At 38.4% G+C, this 19,388-nt stretch overlaps 2 protein-coding genes across 2 annotated transcripts; one reads left to right on the forward strand and one right to left on the reverse strand.

Moving 5' to 3' along the window:
- Window positions 1–943: 943 nt before the first annotated feature.
- LOC133727300 (probable galacturonosyltransferase-like 1) lies at window positions 944–2,338 on the forward strand. The gene has a single exon (XM_062154894.1). The coding sequence runs from the start codon at window positions 1,221–1,223 to the stop codon at window positions 2,265–2,267; it is 1,047 nt and encodes a 348-aa protein (XP_062010878.1). The 5' UTR covers window positions 944–1,220; the 3' UTR covers window positions 2,268–2,338.
- A 10,769-nt stretch (window positions 2,339–13,107) lies between these two features.
- On the reverse strand, window positions 13,108–16,580 carry LOC133718920 (probable vacuolar amino acid transporter YPQ1). The gene is made up of 12 exons (XM_062145798.1): window positions 16,241–16,580; window positions 16,109–16,151; window positions 15,907–15,933; window positions 15,335–15,439; window positions 15,138–15,247; window positions 14,839–15,016; window positions 14,566–14,670; window positions 14,169–14,264; window positions 13,979–13,999; window positions 13,817–13,875; window positions 13,630–13,720; window positions 13,108–13,381 (listed from the first exon to the last, which is right to left on the reverse strand). The coding sequence occupies exons 1-12, from the start codon at window positions 16,462–16,464 to the stop codon at window positions 13,298–13,300; spliced, it is 1,143 nt and encodes a 380-aa protein (XP_062001782.1). The 5' UTR covers window positions 16,465–16,580; the 3' UTR covers window positions 13,108–13,297.
- Between the last annotated feature and the right edge of the window lie 2,808 nt (window positions 16,581–19,388).

Genomic DNA, 19,388 nt, shown 5'->3' on the forward strand with positions numbered 1-19,388 from the left:
CTGAGGTCCACGAGAGTATCCCAGCAAAAGCAGACTAATCTCAGGCGCTGCAAGCGCACGAACCCGAAGGCCCCTCAAACTTTCTGGCCACAAACTGGTGGGAGTTGAGATTCAAACTCTAGACATGGGGTTTCCATACTAAGCAGCTCGACCAACCTTACCACACCAGCATACTAAACATGGGGGTTCTTAATTAGAAGCATGAAGACTTTGCAGCTAGAGAAGCACAGACGCTAGCTAGCTGCTGTGGCTGGCCTTTCCTTTGGAGTCATTTCCAGAAGTAGATGGCTCACCTATATATGAATATGAGAAGGGTGGCCGGCCAGAGCTAGCTAGTTTCTTAATTCGTACACTATGATGTTTAGTTTGGTACACATTTTGCTTCAAATGGTAGTCCACCTTAGAGTTACGATGTCCTATTCACTCTTTTTTAGCTAGCTAATTAACTAGCATATTGTTTCCATAATCACGTTCGAAATTTAGACTCGTGTATAATCGAACAAAAAATTACATCTTGATCATCACGACAACTTAATATTTTAAAGCTTAAATCCAAAGGTACAACGAATACATTCAATCAAAACACTTCACCCCGATAAAACGAACTAGTTAACAAAATATGTAAAGGCTAGGACATGTATCTAAATCACAACCAAATAAAAGATGCCTTTAACTAATTTGAATATGTTACTTTTCATTAATCAATACAACTTAACAATGAGGTTGATCCGTTGTCACATAGAAACAGTAAATTTACAGAGACCTATATTGTGTATATAAGCCAATATTAAGGCGGCAGATTAGCTGTATTAGTCACAGTCTTTGATGGTATATTACCAAATACATAAATCAGCAGTGATTTGGTCAAAAATCACTTAAAAAGGATTAACAATCCCATTGTTTTCTTTACTCACAAATATATATATATATATATATATTTCATCTCTGACTCCGATCCATTGATTTTATTTTGTTCTCAGATCCATTATTACAATTTGCTGTTGCTCTGGTTGTGGGTGAGAGAGAAGTCGATCTGAGAGCTCTAGAGAGAGACATAGTTGAAGACTCTTGACTTGTAGACTCGTCTTCCATCCTTTTCCTCAGTTTGAATCCACAACGTGGTTTCAAAGCCACGCACAACTCTCACAGCTTCATTAACTCTCCCTCTCACTTTCCCTCTTTTCTCAAACACCAAACACTTTCTCCTTCCACACCACAACATGCCTCTGGAATCGCCACCGCCGCTAAAACTGCTTTGGTTTCTCCTCTTCATCTTAACAACCACCAATGCCGCCGCCCTAAGAACAACAACTCATGTTTTCAAAGAAGCGCCAAAGTTTTACAACTCCCCCAGCTGCCCTTCGCTCCAAAACGACTCCACCGTCTGCTCCGACGTGGCGGTCCACGTAGCGATGACCCTCGACGCAGCCTACCTCCGCGGCTCAATGGCGGCGATCCTCTCGGTCCTTCAACACTCTTCATGCCCGGAAAATGTCATCTTCCATTTCGTCGCGGCGGCTTCTTCTTCGAACTCGATACTTCTAACCCAAACCCTGTCGAGGTCGTTCCCTTATTTGAAATTCCGAGTCTACCCCTTCGGCGACTCCGCCGTGGCGGGGCTGATCTCCACCTCTATCCGGTCAGCCCTCGACTGCCCGCTCAACTACGCGCGCAACTACTTGGTCACTCTCCTCCCGCCATGTGTCCGCCGCGTGGTCTACCTCGACTCCGACCTCGTACTCGTCGACGACATTGCCAAGCTGGCCGCCACCCCTCTCGGGCCCCACGCGGTCCTCGCCGCGCCGGAGTACTGCAACGCCAACTTCACCACCTACTTCACGCCGTCGTTTTGGGCCAACCCAACTCTCTCCTTAACCTTCGAGGGCCGCGACGCTTGCTACTTCAACACAGGCGTCATGGTCATTGACCTCGACCGGTGGCGGGCCGGCGGCTACACGAACCGGATCGTCGAGTGGATGGAGCTCCAGAAGCGAATGCGGATCTACGAACTCGGGTCATTGCCTCCTTTTCTCCTAGTCTTCGCCGGAAACATCGCCTCCGTGGACCACAGCTGGAACCAGCACGGCCTCGGCGGTGACAACTTCCGAGGGTTGTGTCGGGATTTGCATCCCGGTCCGGTCAGCCTGCTCCATTGGAGCGGCAAAGGGAAACCGTGGGTCCGGCTCGACTCGAACCGGCCTTGCCCTTTGGATGCTCTGTGGGCCCCTTATGATCTGTTACAAACACCTTTCGCGCTAGAGTCTTAGAAATTAATTCAATTATTAATTAACGCCACAAATTACTCCAAAATAATAAAAAAGTGTTATTATTCTTTTTCCTTTTTTTTTTTATATTTCTTTTCTTTTCTTCCCTTTTTTGAGGTGACCATTTTTGTACATTTTATACAGAGGCAAATTAACAGACCCTTCTTTTTCACGATCATGATGTAATATTTTGCCTTTTTAGTCTGATTCTCTGCTCGAATTAAGGAGCTTCTCATTGAGGTTTGGCGAATTCAGTGTGCGGTTACGGGTTACCTGAACAAGAAAATTTAATACAATTTTTGTATTTGTCCTTCTGAGTTTCTATGAATACGTACATCAGCAAATTGATAAGAGTTGTATTGTTTTTTGTTTGCTTGGGATATTTAGAATTGGTCTTAATGGGATACAGTTATGTATGGGACTAGTGGGGAGGTTTGTTATTATTCTGGGGACCTAAACCAGCCAGACCCTGAAGGAAATAATATTGGTGTCATTTGTTATTATTCTGGGGATCGGACCCAAAATATGATGAGATGCTGTGGTCATGCTTACATGATTATTATACTTCCCATTTTAATTGAAAGATAATTTGACACCTAAAATGTGCATATATTTTCATCGAATTCATTTGTATGAATCAGAAAAGAAAAGATATGTAATGCATGTTTATAATTTTTAGAACTTGACTACACAATTTTCATCACGAAGAAAAAGAGGATGAGAGCATCTTTTGGAATTTGTTGTTAATGTTGAGTAACAATGCTTGGACAGTTAATGTACGTCAATCCCATTAAACCAAATTGACCTGCCAGGTACACTCTAATTGTTTCAGTACTCTCTTTCTTTCTTAATTTTTGTTTCAATTTCAAGTACCAATGCTGATTTTTCTATGTAATCTAAACAAACTCTGAAGTTGCAAAATTCCTGGACATGTTGTCGTCACCTCAATTGGTTTTTACTGCTTATGTGTTGCTAAAATACATGCATTGCTGAGTTGCATACTGCGTAGAACGACAAGTTTATATCATGGAATTGAGCCAATATGCATAAAGTCAAGAAGAGTAGTTACTTTAACAAATTGGAGTAAAATCCATGAACGCGTGATCTCCTCTAGTCTTGTCTCCCTTGTGAAAATCACAAAAACTGTTTACTTCTCAAGTGGAAAATAGAAGAACGAAATTCTTTTATATTTTCAAATTTTTTGATAAGAAAATACTATAGGAGAGAACTAGATAGTGGATACAAGTGTTTGTAAAGACATGTCGAAGTTAAAGAAGGTTGAGATAGGAATTTCCTTATTCCAAACTTGAGAGCATGGTACAAGGAGTGACTATAATTTGTTAATGCATTTGTTATGAACTTTTTTTTTCTTGGATAAAAAAGACTAAATGAAACAAGGGTAAAGCTATGGTATGTTAACATTTCTCATACATCAACTATTTTTACCACTTTAGGGACTCATGTTACCACTTTGAGGACTAATATTACTATTTTGAGGACTCATATGGTAAACTAATAAAATTTATCACTTTAAGGACTCATGTTACCACTTTGAGGACTAATATTACTATTTTGAGGACTCATGTGGTAACTAAGAAAATTTACTACTTTAAGGACTCATGTTACCACTTTGAGGACTAATATTACTATTTTGAGGACTCATTTTACCACTTTTAAGGCAATTGTATGCATGTCATACGTTAACACATTGTAGAATTTTCCATGAAACAAATATACACAAGCGCATCCAAGGCTTCTAGACTTCTAGTGCAAAACATGTTAAAGTCGGAGAAGGCCGAGAGATGTAACATTTGAGCTTTAGGTATTCAGGTAGAGTCATGTTTGAATAATATAAACAAATGATAGATCGATCATTAGTTCAATCTCTCAGGAAGATTTTATTAATGAGCGCACCGAAATCGATTCAATAAATACCACTCAATTTTTCTAGAAAACTACACAATCACTTTTGCTGTGACAATTAACATTTGAACTTAAATGTTTGTTGTGCTTCTGCTTGTATGACTCACATATGATAAATTTTGAGGGAATTTTATTACACACCCAAATTGTCATTCACTTATTAGATTAAATTCACCATAAGATTTTTTTAATATACACCCAAATCTATCAATTAGGTTCATCTAAAAACAAAAAGACCTATTAACTAGAATAAAAAATAACATAGATTTTGTAGAGAATCTTGGTATTATTTCAGGATGTTCTCTTTATACTTATTGTAATCTGGGGTTCAGGCTCTACGTCCCTCCCATGTATTCTGCAATTTTATTAATCAAGACTTGAGGGCAGCCGCACCAGTCTTATTTCAAAAACAAACAAACAAAAAAAACAAAAAACCTATTAACTAGAATAAAAAATAAAACTTGTTTTTGTTAAAAATGACTAAAGATGCCATAAGCCCCAAAAATACATATGGAAGCTTCTTGTTCAATGGGTATGTGTCGTTGGTTAATTTCTCCTCAAGAGGTATTTGTATTTTCATTTTCAGGGTTTATGTAGTTGAACAAATATACGGGTTTCAATATAACTGACATTTTTTTTTTATCAAATAAGAACTTCATTAATAATGAACTGCTTACAACGAGTTTTAGGCGACATCTCTTATACAGAAATGACCACTAGACTTCACACTGAAACTCTATAATGACTGACTCCAAACTTGCACTACAACTGTATGGCAAAGACAACAAGTGCAAGAGTAGTGAATCCTTGACATCTCACCTCTCGTCCAGCTAAAAAGAAGGGCTAAATACAAATTACTACTCTATGGTTTAGGTCCAAAATCAATTCAGTCTCTGAACTTCCAATTTCATCAAAAACACCCCTGCACTTTCAATTTTGATCTAATAGGTCCAATTTGTTAGTTTTCCGACAATTGAGTTATTTAACTTGTTAATGTGGCTCATATATGGCCTATGTTTTATGATGTGGTGTCGAGGTGGTTTGCATAGTCAATTTAGGAGTGAGTCATACTATTAAAAATAAATAGTTTTTCAACAAATAATCCAACTATAACTTGAATCAATAACAGAATATTAACGAATTGGACCTATTAGATCAAAATTGAAAGTGCATGGGTGTTTTTGATGAAATTAGAAGTCCAGGGACTGAATTGATTTTGGACCTAAACCACAGGGTACTAACTAGTATTTAGCCCTAAAAAGAACTCTAAAGCTAGACAACTCACTTGTGTCAACACTAACTCACCAACCAAAGTCCTCCTGACCAGTTTTTGACCGACCAAGTCAACACTCGTTGTCACTTAAACTCGACCAATAGATTCTACAAGTACTGGATGGCTAAGTGTACTCCCACCTAGAGTTACGAAGATTTAAGGAAGATTTTCTTTTTTCTCATAATTCAAATTCAAAAATGCTACATTTAATGAAGATTTTTTTTAATTAACATCCTATTTAATCAGAAAGGCAAAATAATCAATTGAAAACGTACAAACATCTTAATTATAGATATACACCCTATAAAAAAAGGTTCAATTATGTGAATTGAATGTAAATAAAAAAAAATGTGGATGGGTTTTCCTTAATACAGTCTTGAAATTTTTGGGTTTATATCTAATTTTTTATAAATTTTGGTTAAGCATTATACGTAGTGCAGTTTATCATTGAGCACATTGTGTGATGAAGTTCAGCAAAATGCAGAATATAACATTTCCCTACCTGAAATTTTATGTGCAATGACAATTTACTTGTTATGTACGTACACTATTTATCATATACACGTATTTAGTAACCTGAACAATTATCAACTCAAACATTTGGAGCGACTAGAGACTAAATTGAGTCACCTTAACATTATTAGATCACAAATATAACAATGGAATTCCATCGACCTTCTTGATTCCAGGAGCAATCCTAGGCACCCCTGAAGCAAATTAAACCCGATCGAGAAGCTAGAATCCAGTTTCTCCGGCTCCAATATTGCTGTATGTTTTTGGAGTTGTAGCCTTGCTGCACGAGGCTATTAATTAGGTCCACTTAATGTCTTAATAAACTGTTTAGTTTATTAATTTGGATCGTGTTTTGATATAAACTAACCATGCATGTATGATTAGTCAGCTTATCAAATAGTTTTTCCACGTATAAAACTAACCATGCATGTGTAAAAATTACATAACTGACAGATATGTGCAGAATATTGCAGATAGATCGTAGGATAGTCAAAGCCTTAGAAAGGTTTGAGTAAAAGTTAATCAAAGAGTGGAATGGAATAATCTAAGCAGATCGAACATGGAGGAATTTAAAATGGCAGGAAGCATTTGATCGAACATGGAAGACGGACCACATGATGATTGATCAACTATCGAAACACAGCAACTGAGTTGCTACGTACTTCGTTGCATTCAGAATGTGCCATGATGATCATATATAATTGATCCAGTATCACCTGCAACTATGCAAGCTCCCTAAACTTTTTTAGATTCTAGCAGATATAATCGATGATTAATGGTTAACTTGTTTGTTAGATAATGCTAACTGATTCTGTTGTATACTGGCAAAAGACGAATGAGATTATTCTTATACTAGTCTTATACCCGTATGATGCACGACTGATAAATGGTGGAAGAAGACGCGTGAAAACTTCCTCGTCACCCGAACAGTTGTCTTTTCTGCATTTTTTTGTTTCACTATAATAACTTCTTTTAGATGTTCCAACCAGTTTCATAAACAGAGAGATCATCAAGCATGACTCCTCACTCCTCCAAAGGTCTTTGTTGTTATAAAGAGAATGGGCTGCTGATAAAATGTTTTTCCTGTAGTCCTATCAGAAGGATTGCAGGTCGATAAGAGATGTATGACATTGAGGTTTGAACCCGGTCGGATCACAACCCACTGGGCCAGGTCATGGTAGATAACAGACATGGGCCATGAGCCTAATGAAGGCACTACCCGATGGATTAATTAACCCGATCCAATCATGATTATTTCTTTAACGATGGATGTGGGTTAATTAAGTATAGTATGCCCGGCGCGAATCAGCATATGTTTTACGCCCCGTAATTCTTCTTCAGCCAGACTGGAGCAGAATAGCAGAGAATTCTTTAAGCTTACCTATCTTTCTCCAGGATTGAAGTATGATCTATTTTTAGACCGAGAGAATCGCAAACATAATAATTTTTTATTGACCATGTTCCCAGAAAAAAAGATACTTTCGAGAAACGACGAGTTATCAATCAGTAAGCTATTACGCACTCTTTCAAGGGTGGCTGCTTTTTTTATTTTTATTTATATTTATTTATTTTATTTTAAAAAAAAACCTAAGCTAAGTTCTGCACGCATCTAAGGGGCTAGAATCCGATCCAATTGGGCAGTTACCTTGTTTTTTTTTTTTTGGTGCTGTTTACTTTTTGTTGAAATACAAATGTAAAAAAGAACCACCACCACCACTAACAGCACCACCAATAGGCACTCAAATTCAACTTCACTAATCTTGTATTCATTGTTTGTCCGCTACCCTATTTGCATCTCTGAAGATGTCTTGGAAGGAGATGGAGGAGTAGCGGCAAAGTTGTTGGATGGATGTGTGTTATTAGAGCCATTGCAGGGGTTTCACAATGTTCTAGGGTTAATTTTGAGATTATATCACTATCTCAAATACTATGCAATCTCTATTCCAAGTTGCAATTATACATATACTAAAGTAAAATGAGAATGACACTGTTGAATGAACAGTAAAACAGTGACCTACCCATTTTGTCCTTCAACTTTCTGCTGTTTTACTTTCTTATCCCCGACAACTGTTGAGTCACAAATTATTTATGCAATTGTGCCCCATAATTATGAAAATTGATTTGTCTTCCATGCTATTTTACCCTTTTTAATCAATTTCCTTTTATTTGTAGGAAACCTTGCATTGAGAATAAAATGACTATTTGAGGCTTGAAATGCGGAGATTTGAAGCTAGGGAAAGAAGACATAGAGATTGGAAGAAAATTGCAAATCGACTTTTCCAGCAATTTTTTCGGCAAACTTTTCCGGCGAGCCGCCACTCATGGAGGGTCCTTTCTCCAGAAAAGGAGGACCATGGTTGTGAGAATCTCCAATTACTTGAAATTCAAATATCTCCCTACACCTTATCTATTTGTCACCTTGCCAATTTGGGACCATTTGGGGGACAATGGTGCATGTAAAAACATATCTTGCACACTTTGAGACCAAAGAGGACATACATAGCTGATCAAAGAGAGGCCAAAGACTTATTCTTCAGTATTCTTGACTCCATTCAATCATCTTTATCCTATCCAAGGTCCATTTTCTCTTTAGAGAAGACACCACCATTTCCATAACTAAAATCACCATCTCCACCACTAAAACCACCATTTCCACCACTACAACCTCCATTTCCTCCACCACTCAACACCACAACTCACCTTAGAGATTCCAAATTTCACTATTCTTACCAATATCAAGAGCTTGGAGCAAGGAGAAGGAGGTGACTACTACCACATCATGTTCTTGGAGACGCATCTCCACCACCTCTTCCGGCATCATTAATAGTCACCCTTTACTCCCTATCTCTTTATGTATTTGATGTTTAATAGAATGTTGAAGCTTGTGTATCTAGCTATGCGTGAGTAGTGAACTAGTTGGGGCTAGGGTTGAAAGCCCTAGCCAAACTTGCTTGTATTGATGTCTTTGTTTATAAATTGATGCAAATTCATGCTGTCATTCTCACATGCTAAGTCAATAGTTGAATGCATTACTTAGACCTAATCAATTTGAGTTATGTGTTTGCCATGACATGAAGTTTTTTCTAGAGATTGATTACCTTTAGGCAAAAAGGGAGCATGAAAGCACACCATGTGTGCATGTGAGGGAAGTGAGCTAAAATCACCTAGAGATAGGATTGGTTTGCTTGCTTGGTTACCTAAACTCTAAGCTTTATGCATTTAGGGGCAAATGATTGAGACCTATCTGGTAATTGAATTTGTCTCTAGGTAGTTAGCTCCAAACTTATCCGGTTAGAGTTAATAAAATGAAAAGGGTTTAAGCCTGAGTAGTCTTATCCGGATGCTAAGAGGGTAGTTGGACAATTAGCTTTGCATTATTCATATTCAATTGCTTTAATGCTTGCAATGGAGGCAAAAAGTGAAACCCGATGCCCTAACTCCCATCCATTTGATAACAACTTGTTTAGTTTAGCTTAGTTTATATTACTTGCTTTCATTGTTTCAATTTGAATAGAAACCAATCTCAAAATCAAAATCAAATATATACACACCATCTTGCACATATTCACCATGAACTTTGGTTCACTTGTGAGCCTTTGTTTGTGATTGTACATTTGCACATTCTTCCTTAGGTTTTCCCTAGCTAGGAAATGATTTACCAATCCTCGTCGGTTCGACATCCTTACTTAATCTCCTATTCTATAACTTGTACCTCTTGCACTTGAGGGTGGCTTCAATGCTAACAACAAGTGTCTTCTTTTCTTTGCTCCACCAAAACATAGCTTGGGTATTTTGCTTTACCCGAGATATATTAGTTTTCCACTTTTCCTTCAATTGTGCCGAGTGATAAAGAGAGAAACTAAGATGATTGGAATTGTTGCAAACAGATAATTAGAATATTAGAGACGAAGACAATTGTTCTTCTTCTTCCCGCGACTTGACCAGAAAAAGATGGAGGGAGAACTGATTCGAGACATCTGAGTATGATTGAATTTCGATTTTTCTTTTTTAATTGGGCCCAAATTTCATTTTATCTGGGTTATTCTTCAAATTGATTTGTTTGTCGATTAATTGTTGAAGTTAGTTAATTTTTGATGTGATTTTTTTTTTCAGAGTTGAGTTGTGGAAGTTGAGTATTTGTGTATGTTGACTGTTGAGTGTTTGATTTGGTTGAGGTTATGTAAATTTGGCTAATCACATGAAGGTAGATAAAGGTGTGAGCTTTTGTTTCAGTTTGTATTGTTTTGCAAGTTTGATCAAATAGATTGTGGAAGGTGATTGTGATGTTGCTTGCTTTGTTTTGCTATTTGTTCATAATTCATATTCAATATTCAATATTTAAGCAACATGAAAACAAATCAAATAGAAACCAAAACGATTAGCCAAATTTACATAACCTCAACCAAATCAAACACTCAACAGTCAACATAGACAAATACTCAACTCTCACAACTCAACTCTGAATAAAATCACATCAAAAATTAACTAACTTCAACAGTTAATCTACAAACAAATCAATTTAAAGAATTGTTCGCTCAAAAATCGTCTCGGCCACGTGTTACTCGGCCGAGGTCTTCTTGGCTTACACATGTCCTTCTGGCTTGGTGACATGTGCGCGAGCGTGCCAACTCGCAGCTGAGAGGCCGGGCGAGGTTTTGATCTGAGTTATTGGGTTTGCACTGATCTGGCTTCTAACCAGTTGATCGTGGGCCGAGGATGGATCAATCTCGTGAGCGCGATTCTCTCTGCCTTGGATGCAAGGACTTTACACGAGTAGGCTTTACTAGCTGGAATGTTTGTACTGTGCAACTCGGTGAGTGAATGTAAAAGTGCGAGTGACAATTGCTAAATCTATAGGATGCAAATACTCACAAGTCACAGTAAAAACAAAATCAAAGTATAAGGTGTTACCCTGACGTCTTGATTCAATACGCGTACGGACAAAGAAACGTATGAACCCTAAAAACTTGTTTATATGATTTTCTTAATACGATTTGTGAAAAAGTAAATGCAGGAAATTAGATGCAAAAAAATCAAGTGCAGAAAAAACAATGAGCAAGAAATATAAAGAACGACAAAATAATTTTGCAAGAATGTACGTAAAGTGCAGGAAAGACAAGAATAATACCAGTAAGTAAAAGAATTCACGAGAGATACTATAGATTGATAAAGTGTAGAGATGCAATAGAGAATTTGGGAATATTGAATTTGTATTGAGCTATTGTGTTTTTGGTCATGGACCTCTAACAAAGATGTCTACGACCCTTTTTATAGTACAGAATAAAGATAATAAAACAAATATAATCTCAGCCTTAATTGTTGAGACTGGATTGATTACAAAATAAATTCTAAGGATGAAATTCCTTTGTTGTGCATAGCTAGCAATCAACCATCACGACTCTTCATTGCTCATTCTCCAAAATTTCTTTGGTAACAGTCACACTCAGTGCTCTGAACGTATGATGTGATATTTATTGACTTTTATTTGCTCATCAGCGAACTCAACTGAACCAAACCGAGCCTTGGTTAGGGCTAGCTGAGGCACGATTGGTCTTGACTGAAGTTGGTCTCGGCTAAGGCTAGCCGGACCTTGGCTAGCATGGGCTGAATCCCGGTTAAGCTAGTCTAGCTACGGCTAGAATTGGTCTATCTAAAACTAGCCGCCGGATCGTGGCCAGAGTTAGCCGACCCTCGGCTAGGGTAAGTAGGACCATGGCTAAGATGCGTCGAGCCTCGACTATGGTGAGGTGAGCGGACCTCGGCTAAAGTGGGTCGAACCTCGACTAAGGCGAGTCGGACCTCAGCTAAAGTGACGTGAGCCGGACCTTAGATAAAGTAAGTCAAAACTCGGCTAAACATTTGTTCGGTTACGGCCTACCATGGCCCAGTCCTGCCTCATGTGGGCCCTAGATTAATTATCTATATATACCACGTGGGTCTTGCCAAATTTAGGTTCAAACAAGAATAACCCAGATAAAATGAAAGTTGGGCCCAATTTCAAAAAGAAGAACCAAAATTCAATCATACCCAGATGTGTCGAATCAGTTCTCCCTCCATCTCTTTCTAAACAAGTCGCGGGAAGAAGAAGAACAATTGTCTTCGTCTCTAATATTCTATTATCCTTTTGCAGCAATTTCAATCGTCTTGGTCTCTCTCTCTATCACTCGGCACAATCGAAGGAAAAGTGAAAAACTAACAGATCGGGCAAAGCAAAATACCCAAGCTATGTTTCGGTGGAGCAAAGAAAAGAAAACACATGTCGGGGATAAGCAAGTAAAACAGCAATTCCAATTCTCTCTCTCTCTCTCTCTGAGTTGGCCCATCGATGATGGTAGAGGAAGTGTGAGTTTAAGTTACACTAACAAGTGAAATGACATTAATGTATTAAATTCTTATAAGAAAATAAAAGCGTGAATAAGTGATACATAAATTTAAATTATTAAAAATCATTTAAGTATTCATAATTATAACTCATCACGTACACACATTAGTAACTAATCGAAGCAAAAATCTTTCTAGTGCTTTTCTAAAAGAAACAAGAATGTGGATCGACAAGGTGGGTCATATATGTGACCATTCTCTTGGTCGGCCTTTGCTTAAAAAAAGGTTGTGTAGATATTAATGAAAGGAAAATGTCTTAAAAATAGTATATGGATAAGTAGGCCTAATAATGATCAAAACCGACGACAATCCTAAAGTACGATGGAAGTTTGAGCCAGTAGTATCAGCACATGCAATTTAGTCATACCCACCAAACATTTTAGAAATATCATCTTTCGCACTCTGGTCCAATCTCGATCAGGTCACCGTGGAAAAAAGTTGATGAAAATGGCTTCGGCAATCATTCACTAGTGCGACTACAAGCAACGGTGGAGAGAAGACTTCAAGTCCTCTGCTTGATCGTCTGATCGACATGACAAGCCAATGGCTCAGTTCAGTTCTTAACTTCGGTAGGAGCTCAGGCGAAGAAAGATATATAATCTAAACACCGGCTTTCCCTTATTTGTGGTCACAATTTATAACTTGACCACAAGTTGGAGGAATTCAAAAGCTTGTATATATTGTACGTAGTGGTGGTGAACGTACTGGTGATGGAGGACGATGACTGTTGGTGGTTGCCAAACCCAAAAGAAATATATAATACAAATTAATTAAAGTTCATTCTAGAAGAAATCCCCAAGCAATAGTACTGTTGTAGGACGGATATGCATGATACAAAGGTTATGATTAATAATGATCGATCTAAACTCGAGCTCTGGATTTTCAGTTGGCATATACACTGTTCGCAATGTCCAATCCACCAAGTACCTACAGCTTTGTCTCGTTACTTGTAGTATATGTTGTCTTCCTCATCACGTGGTGATGTCCTCTTCCTCCAGTATCTGTAATACATGTACTGCAGTATTATCTGTGAGTACGTACGTCTGTTAAGGTCTACTTAGTTATCACTACCATTCACTAAATGTGCAAATGATATATCACATTTACAGATCACACTACTGTTGATCAGATCTCTAACCATTTACGGAGTTCTTTTGTATTGCTTTTGTGTAGAGATGTGATAAACAATGTGACTAGTAATTAGAGTAAGCATTGCTAGCTAGATGTAATGGAAACGATGTTTCTGCATTTGCTAGGGAGCTAGCAAAAGGATACAAATAAGTCGAGCACCACGCAAACTGCAGCATCGAGCAACCATGGCATATTGGCTTTAATGTTATCCCACTCGATTGTTCTTACAAGTATGCTGCAATATTAAAACAAATAGTTAATCCCAAGTATTTATTGAACTAAGACGTCATTATCGATAGAAACATGGCAAAATAGAGAGGGCTTTAAATACCTAGCCACATAAGCAACATTTGCAACCAATGCAAAGACGAACATTAGAGGATTCAAGCCCTGCAGTTTATACAAAATTGTTAGTGTTAAAATTGACTAATTGTTAGTGTTAACAAGCCCAACGCCTATGATTCATGAAGCAAGCAAAGGATAAAAGCGTCACCTCCACACTCCCTCTTTTAATCTGGCCAACATACACAATAACAAAGTTAGAAACAAAACCAAAAAGAAAATTGGGAAAAAGTTGAGTTTATCTGACCGTGAAATATAGTTATTAAGCTACTGCATTCACTTTTGACAGAGCCAAGTTAATCACGGAATCTAGCTTTTAGATTATTGAAGTATATACATACGTTTAACCAAATCTGAGGTAGTCGACCGCCCATGTATATAGCAGCCATCAGCCACCCCAACCATTGCCCATAAACACTATGCTCCACCGAGTGTTCCTGCACAGACCATAGTACTATAAGGCCGGTTGATGTCTTTGGAAGAACATATTGATACAAGACAGCAGAATGTTATTCACATGAGAGAAAATATACTAACAAATAACAACATTCCCATAATTGAGTTGTCATTTGCACTCCTCTGGAGAAATGTACGATATCTAGCTTTCTAGAAAGAGTGAGCGCAAATAAACCTGCATATATATATACGACTACGGAATGCGTTTTGAGAGTGTGAATAGCAACTACCTATCTTACTGTTTGTACGGTAATTATGTATATTTTCCAGTCACCATTATACCTGCAATAGCTTCCTCCCAGTAATTCCTATGCATAATACTTGTGTCATTCCCTTGCTTCCGAAGGGCAAGTTAAGTGATGTAGCTAAAAATGCCCCATAACCTACCTGAAAGACATTGTAAACATACATATACATGCACCGTCAAATCAAACTATCAAAGGTTCAAAATCATATAATGCATGTAAAACAGGAAACATTTGGGGTTAGTTATATGTTGTGATCATTATTAAAATTAGAGCTTTTCATATGATATGGGTGGTGGTTAAGGCTCACCGATCTTGGAATTGGCCTAGGTTGGGAAGTCCTATCAGATTTTTTGGATGTAACTGGAGCCGACTCGTCCTCCGAAGATGAGTCACTGTCTACTGCCAATGTAGAAGGACCACTTCTGGCTACCTTCATATACGTTCGAAACGGCGGAGTGCCACTACCAGCCATCGATCTAGCTGACCTGTCAAAATGATTAAGCGGGTCGCAGGTATATGTAAACATTGTTAGACTCATTGTTTTCGGAGATATTATGCTTTTGGATCCAATAATAGCTCGTAGATAGGAAAAGAAGCTATACGTACGTATAGTAGAACTCCCTTCTAGGAGTGGCTTTGGGTGAAGCACTCGGTATTGGGACGCCTGAATCAACCAACTTTGGATTCAATGGTTTTCTGGAATCTTCTTCTTCATCCTGTAACAATATTTATGGTACAAACATGTTAACCCAATAGTCCCACTTGTTAATAATTCTTCAGATGATGCAGAGAAAATGATGTACTTGTGCCAGTTGGTTAACTGTGACTTTGCCACATTTCCACCATGTATAGAAGTAATCATAGTACACGCTCTGCAACACCAACACTACAGTGCTTATTGTGTAAAGCTGTCCAAAACAAAAAAAAATAGTGTTATGTGTCATAATGTAATGACCAAAATCTCCATTCCTAGTCACTTGGACATACTTGACATGTTAGGGATATAAAAAACCTAAAAACAGACCCTACAATAGATTTCACTGGCCCTATCTAGAATGCCAAATAGATTCATTAGTCAACTATTTCTACCTTAATCACAAGCTTGAAAAATATTAGACTTAGGGTATGAGGTAATTAGGTAAATAATTGATCTCTTGAACCAGAATCTTATGTAATAGTAAAATTACGAAGTAGTATGTAACCAAAAAAAAAAATTACGAAGTAGTAAATATTAATAGCGCAATAACGAAATAACGAATGAGGAAATTCTCACACGCAACTGAAGTATACAGCCTTCGAGATGGCTGTATACAGGGTTATTTCAATAGTTTATTTCCCAGAGAAGCATAAACCAAAGTTCAGATAGTGGAATTACCAGAGCTGTGTAGTACTGGGTAGGCAACTGCATCCAATTACAAGGAAACAAGTAAATCAGAAGTTGCTAAAAACTGACCGGAAAATTTTCTGCGAAAAATAAAAAGATAGTGGTTTAACCAGAACCAACCAGAGTCTCTGGTGGTAATTTTCTGGACCACAATGCTAGCAAACAACAAAACTATGGGCACAGGAAAACTCACAGTTGCTGGTTCCAGAAGACAACCCACCAGATTAAACACATCCCTACATCAACAAAACAAGAAGAACAAAACAATTAACCCTTTTGGGGTGGTGAAGATAGAATTTAATTAGGCGGTTAAGTAGTTACGTACCCGGCAACCCAAGTGAGGAGAAAAGCAAGAGAGACTCCATGGCTTGACTTAGTCTGAAAGTTGGTGATTATCTGAGGAATTTCTGCAACTCCCCAACAGACTAAGCTGACAAGCCCGAAACCGAAGGAGAAGTCGTCGCGGAGGTTGCAGAGGCAGTCCTTGAAGTATTTCTCAACCCAACGCACGCAGGGCTTTCTCGCTGCTATACAATAAGACAGTGGCATTCTCTCTCTCTATCTCTAAGGGCTGGGGCTAAGCTTTACACCTCGAAATTGTTAACTGGCCGATGAGCCTGAGTGGTGTTTTTGTGAGGTGGTGAAGGTGGTTTTAAAGAAGAGTTATGGAGTACTAAACAACAGTTGATACGGAGTGTCGTCTTTTGTTGGGTGAAGTGTAAATATATGTAAAATAACAAGGGATGAACACGTGGTATGCCTATGCTTTCGTCTGGGAGTATGTGTCTCTTGCCAAGAGGGAAAGGGAACTGTAGGTGCTGAGGCATAGAGTATTGTGCGGTAGGCATATTCTTCCACATGAACACATGATACTTTCTTTTATCTTCCCGAAAAGAAAAAATGTAAATTGAAACGAATTGATAGTAGTGTCTAAGTGTTAGGAGTATCGTTACACTTACTTTGTTTATAGATTTCAATCGCTAAATAAAATGACATTGTTTCGTAATATAAAATTTGAACTTGCATAGAATTTACTTTTTTGACGAAAGGAGGTCAGCCCATTATATAGATTCAGCAAGCAGTACAAAAACGAAACACCCCTAAGGGGTCGACAGAAAGAATCGTTTCTCAGAGTACCCTGAGACTCCTATTCTAAAACAAGAACAGGAACCCACTATACCCCCAGTACACCCACCTTTTAGACAGTTCACGCACTTTAATTCCAAACAAAAATCAGTAATATCCGAAGCAAGATAAAAAAACTCTCAGAGATTATGAAATTTGCAACCTAACAAAATGAAATAATAATTCGAGGTTGTCGTCCTGGATCCCAAATCTTTATAATAAATCCACCGGGATCCCAAATGCGAATCCAGAATAGAAGAAGCCCACATTCTGCAGCCTTAGACAACTCATTAGGGCCCAAGCCCAAGTCAGAAAAGTAGAGCCAAGCCCAAACCCAATTAGGGTTTACCATTGTAGCCAACGCATTAGTGACTCTGGTCGTGCCGCCATCGCCGCACCCACCTGCCGTCATGCCACTGGTCAACCTGCCCCAAGGAACCAGACAACTCCCTACTCCAACGCCACCAGATGACAAGTGTGAACCAGTCGATCTAGCCAAACCAACGACCCTGACTTCCATAGCAATAGCCAACCCAGACAGAGAGATGTCGCCTGCATCAACAGCTTGGGGAGACACATAGCCCCCGGAAGAGTAAGCCTCTGGCTGCCCTTCATCTTCCCCACAACTCTGGTAGCCTTGCATCTTCTCCACATGTCGGACCAAGTGAAAGTGCCTTCGTCGCCATCCCTGGAGAAAGGACTCCAACCAAACCCCATCCAAATCCGGCTTAATTGAAACCGTGAAAAGTCCTGGGTCCCAGATCCTCCAACCACCAGCAACCACCAGTTCAGTTGGCCGCCGAATGGAACTCAGCCTCAAGCCCTGTTGTGAAACAAATTGAGACGAAGGGAAAGCCCCCGATCTCACCTTCAAGGAGAAAAAAGAAAAAACGGGAATGACGGCCTGGACCGTACCCGAAAACTGCGACACCAAGGGATGGGCCGGAATTTTTCTCCATCGGAGATGGAGGCAGGTACAGAGACGCCTAGCCATGGCCGGCGCTCCCTCAAACCCTAGCAGAGACTTGCATAGAATTTACTTAAACGGGATATAAGAAAATATAATATCGAGAATGAAACATCTTTTCTTAACATAACTAATTACAACATTTAAAGGAACTTAAATCCTAATTTGAAGCAATTTACAATTAATTACATAATGATAATATGTGCTTCTTCTTTTTTGGCTAAAAGATCGTGGATAGGAGAGGAAAAAGCTTCCCTATCATACCATTTTATTAATCAAAGAAGAAGAGTGAAGGAGGAGAACCAAAACCAAAACCTTCTAAAAAAACAAACAACAGACTAACTAAAACGAAATTGAGGCAGACCTCTAATGTCACTATTACAATATGATTCTATAAAAGGTGGAGGATCATCCCACCACACCAAATTAGAACAAGACGTACCATGATTTGCCAACGCATCAGCTATTTTATTTCCTTCCCGAAAAATATGAGAAGCTCTAAAGTTCATCTGAGAAATTTTGTATAAGCAATTCAACCAACGAACTCGAAGAGACCAAGGGACAAGAGAAGGTGTACGGATATAATCAAGTACTAGAGATGAATCAACCTCCAACTAAATATGTTTCCAAACTCGAACCCAAGCAAGCTTTATGGCTTTTATGACAACCATTATCTTCGCTGCAATCGAACTAGGAATCTCAAGATTTGAGGCAAAAGCTCCAAGAACTTTACCTTTATAATGCCGGTAAATAGCACCATAACCACCAACTCCCTCTTCATGTTTCCATGATCCATCAGAATTAATTTTCATCCAAGCAAGAGAGGATGGGAGCCAATTAACTTCGACTACTCTAGGAGCCACATAATGATAATATGTGCTTAAATCAAGCAATTAAAATATTATAATGGATAGAGACATAGTTGTCTTATAGACAATGAGATGACTGAATATTTTTTTAATGATACTAACATTGTTACAATGTTGAAGTCAACCAAATATGTAACTTCAACTGAAATTAACCACAACGATTCTCTCAAAAAAAAAAAAAAAAAAAAAAAAACCACAACGATTAACAAATTTAGAGTGGCCTCCAATGCGAAGCTTTTTCTCATGCTTCCCCACATGCTTGCAAAGCTAGCTATGCCATAGCCGACACGACTTAATGGCGTTGATAACGTACTCATGAGTAATTGGGTAGTAGTTCTGGACAAGTTAATAATGCAGATAGCTACAAAACATGTCAACAACATGTGAACATATACACTTCATGTTTTGGTACGGTTTATTACTTAACAAGGCAGATACTTCAATTAAAGATCGAAGCTCATTTGGCATATGCATGCATTTTGTTTTCTTTCTCGTAAATTTTCACAACTCTC

The sequence above is a fragment of the Rosa rugosa genome, chromosome 1, assembly GCF_958449725.1.
Source record: "Rosa rugosa chromosome 1, drRosRugo1.1, whole genome shotgun sequence".
NCBI classification, from domain to species: Eukaryota; Viridiplantae; Streptophyta; class Magnoliopsida; order Rosales; family Rosaceae; genus Rosa; species Rosa rugosa.

Coding starts and splice junctions, on each gene's coding strand:
- LOC133727300 (XM_062154894.1), top strand. CDS start 1,221: ATGCCTCTGGAATCGCCACCGCCGCTAAAACTGCTTTGGTTTCTCCTC.
- LOC133718920 (XM_062145798.1), bottom strand. CDS start 16,464: ATGCCACTGTCTTATTGTATAGCAGCGAGAAAGCCCTGCGTGCGTTGG. Junction 15,017..15,137: donor AGAAGGGAGTTCTACTATAC/GTACGTATAGCT, acceptor TCATTTTGACAG/GTCAGCTAGATCGATGGCTG. Junction 13,876..13,978: donor TTAAAAGAGGGAGTGTGGAG/GTGACGCTTTTA, acceptor TATAAACTGCAG/GGCTTGAATCCTCTAATGTT.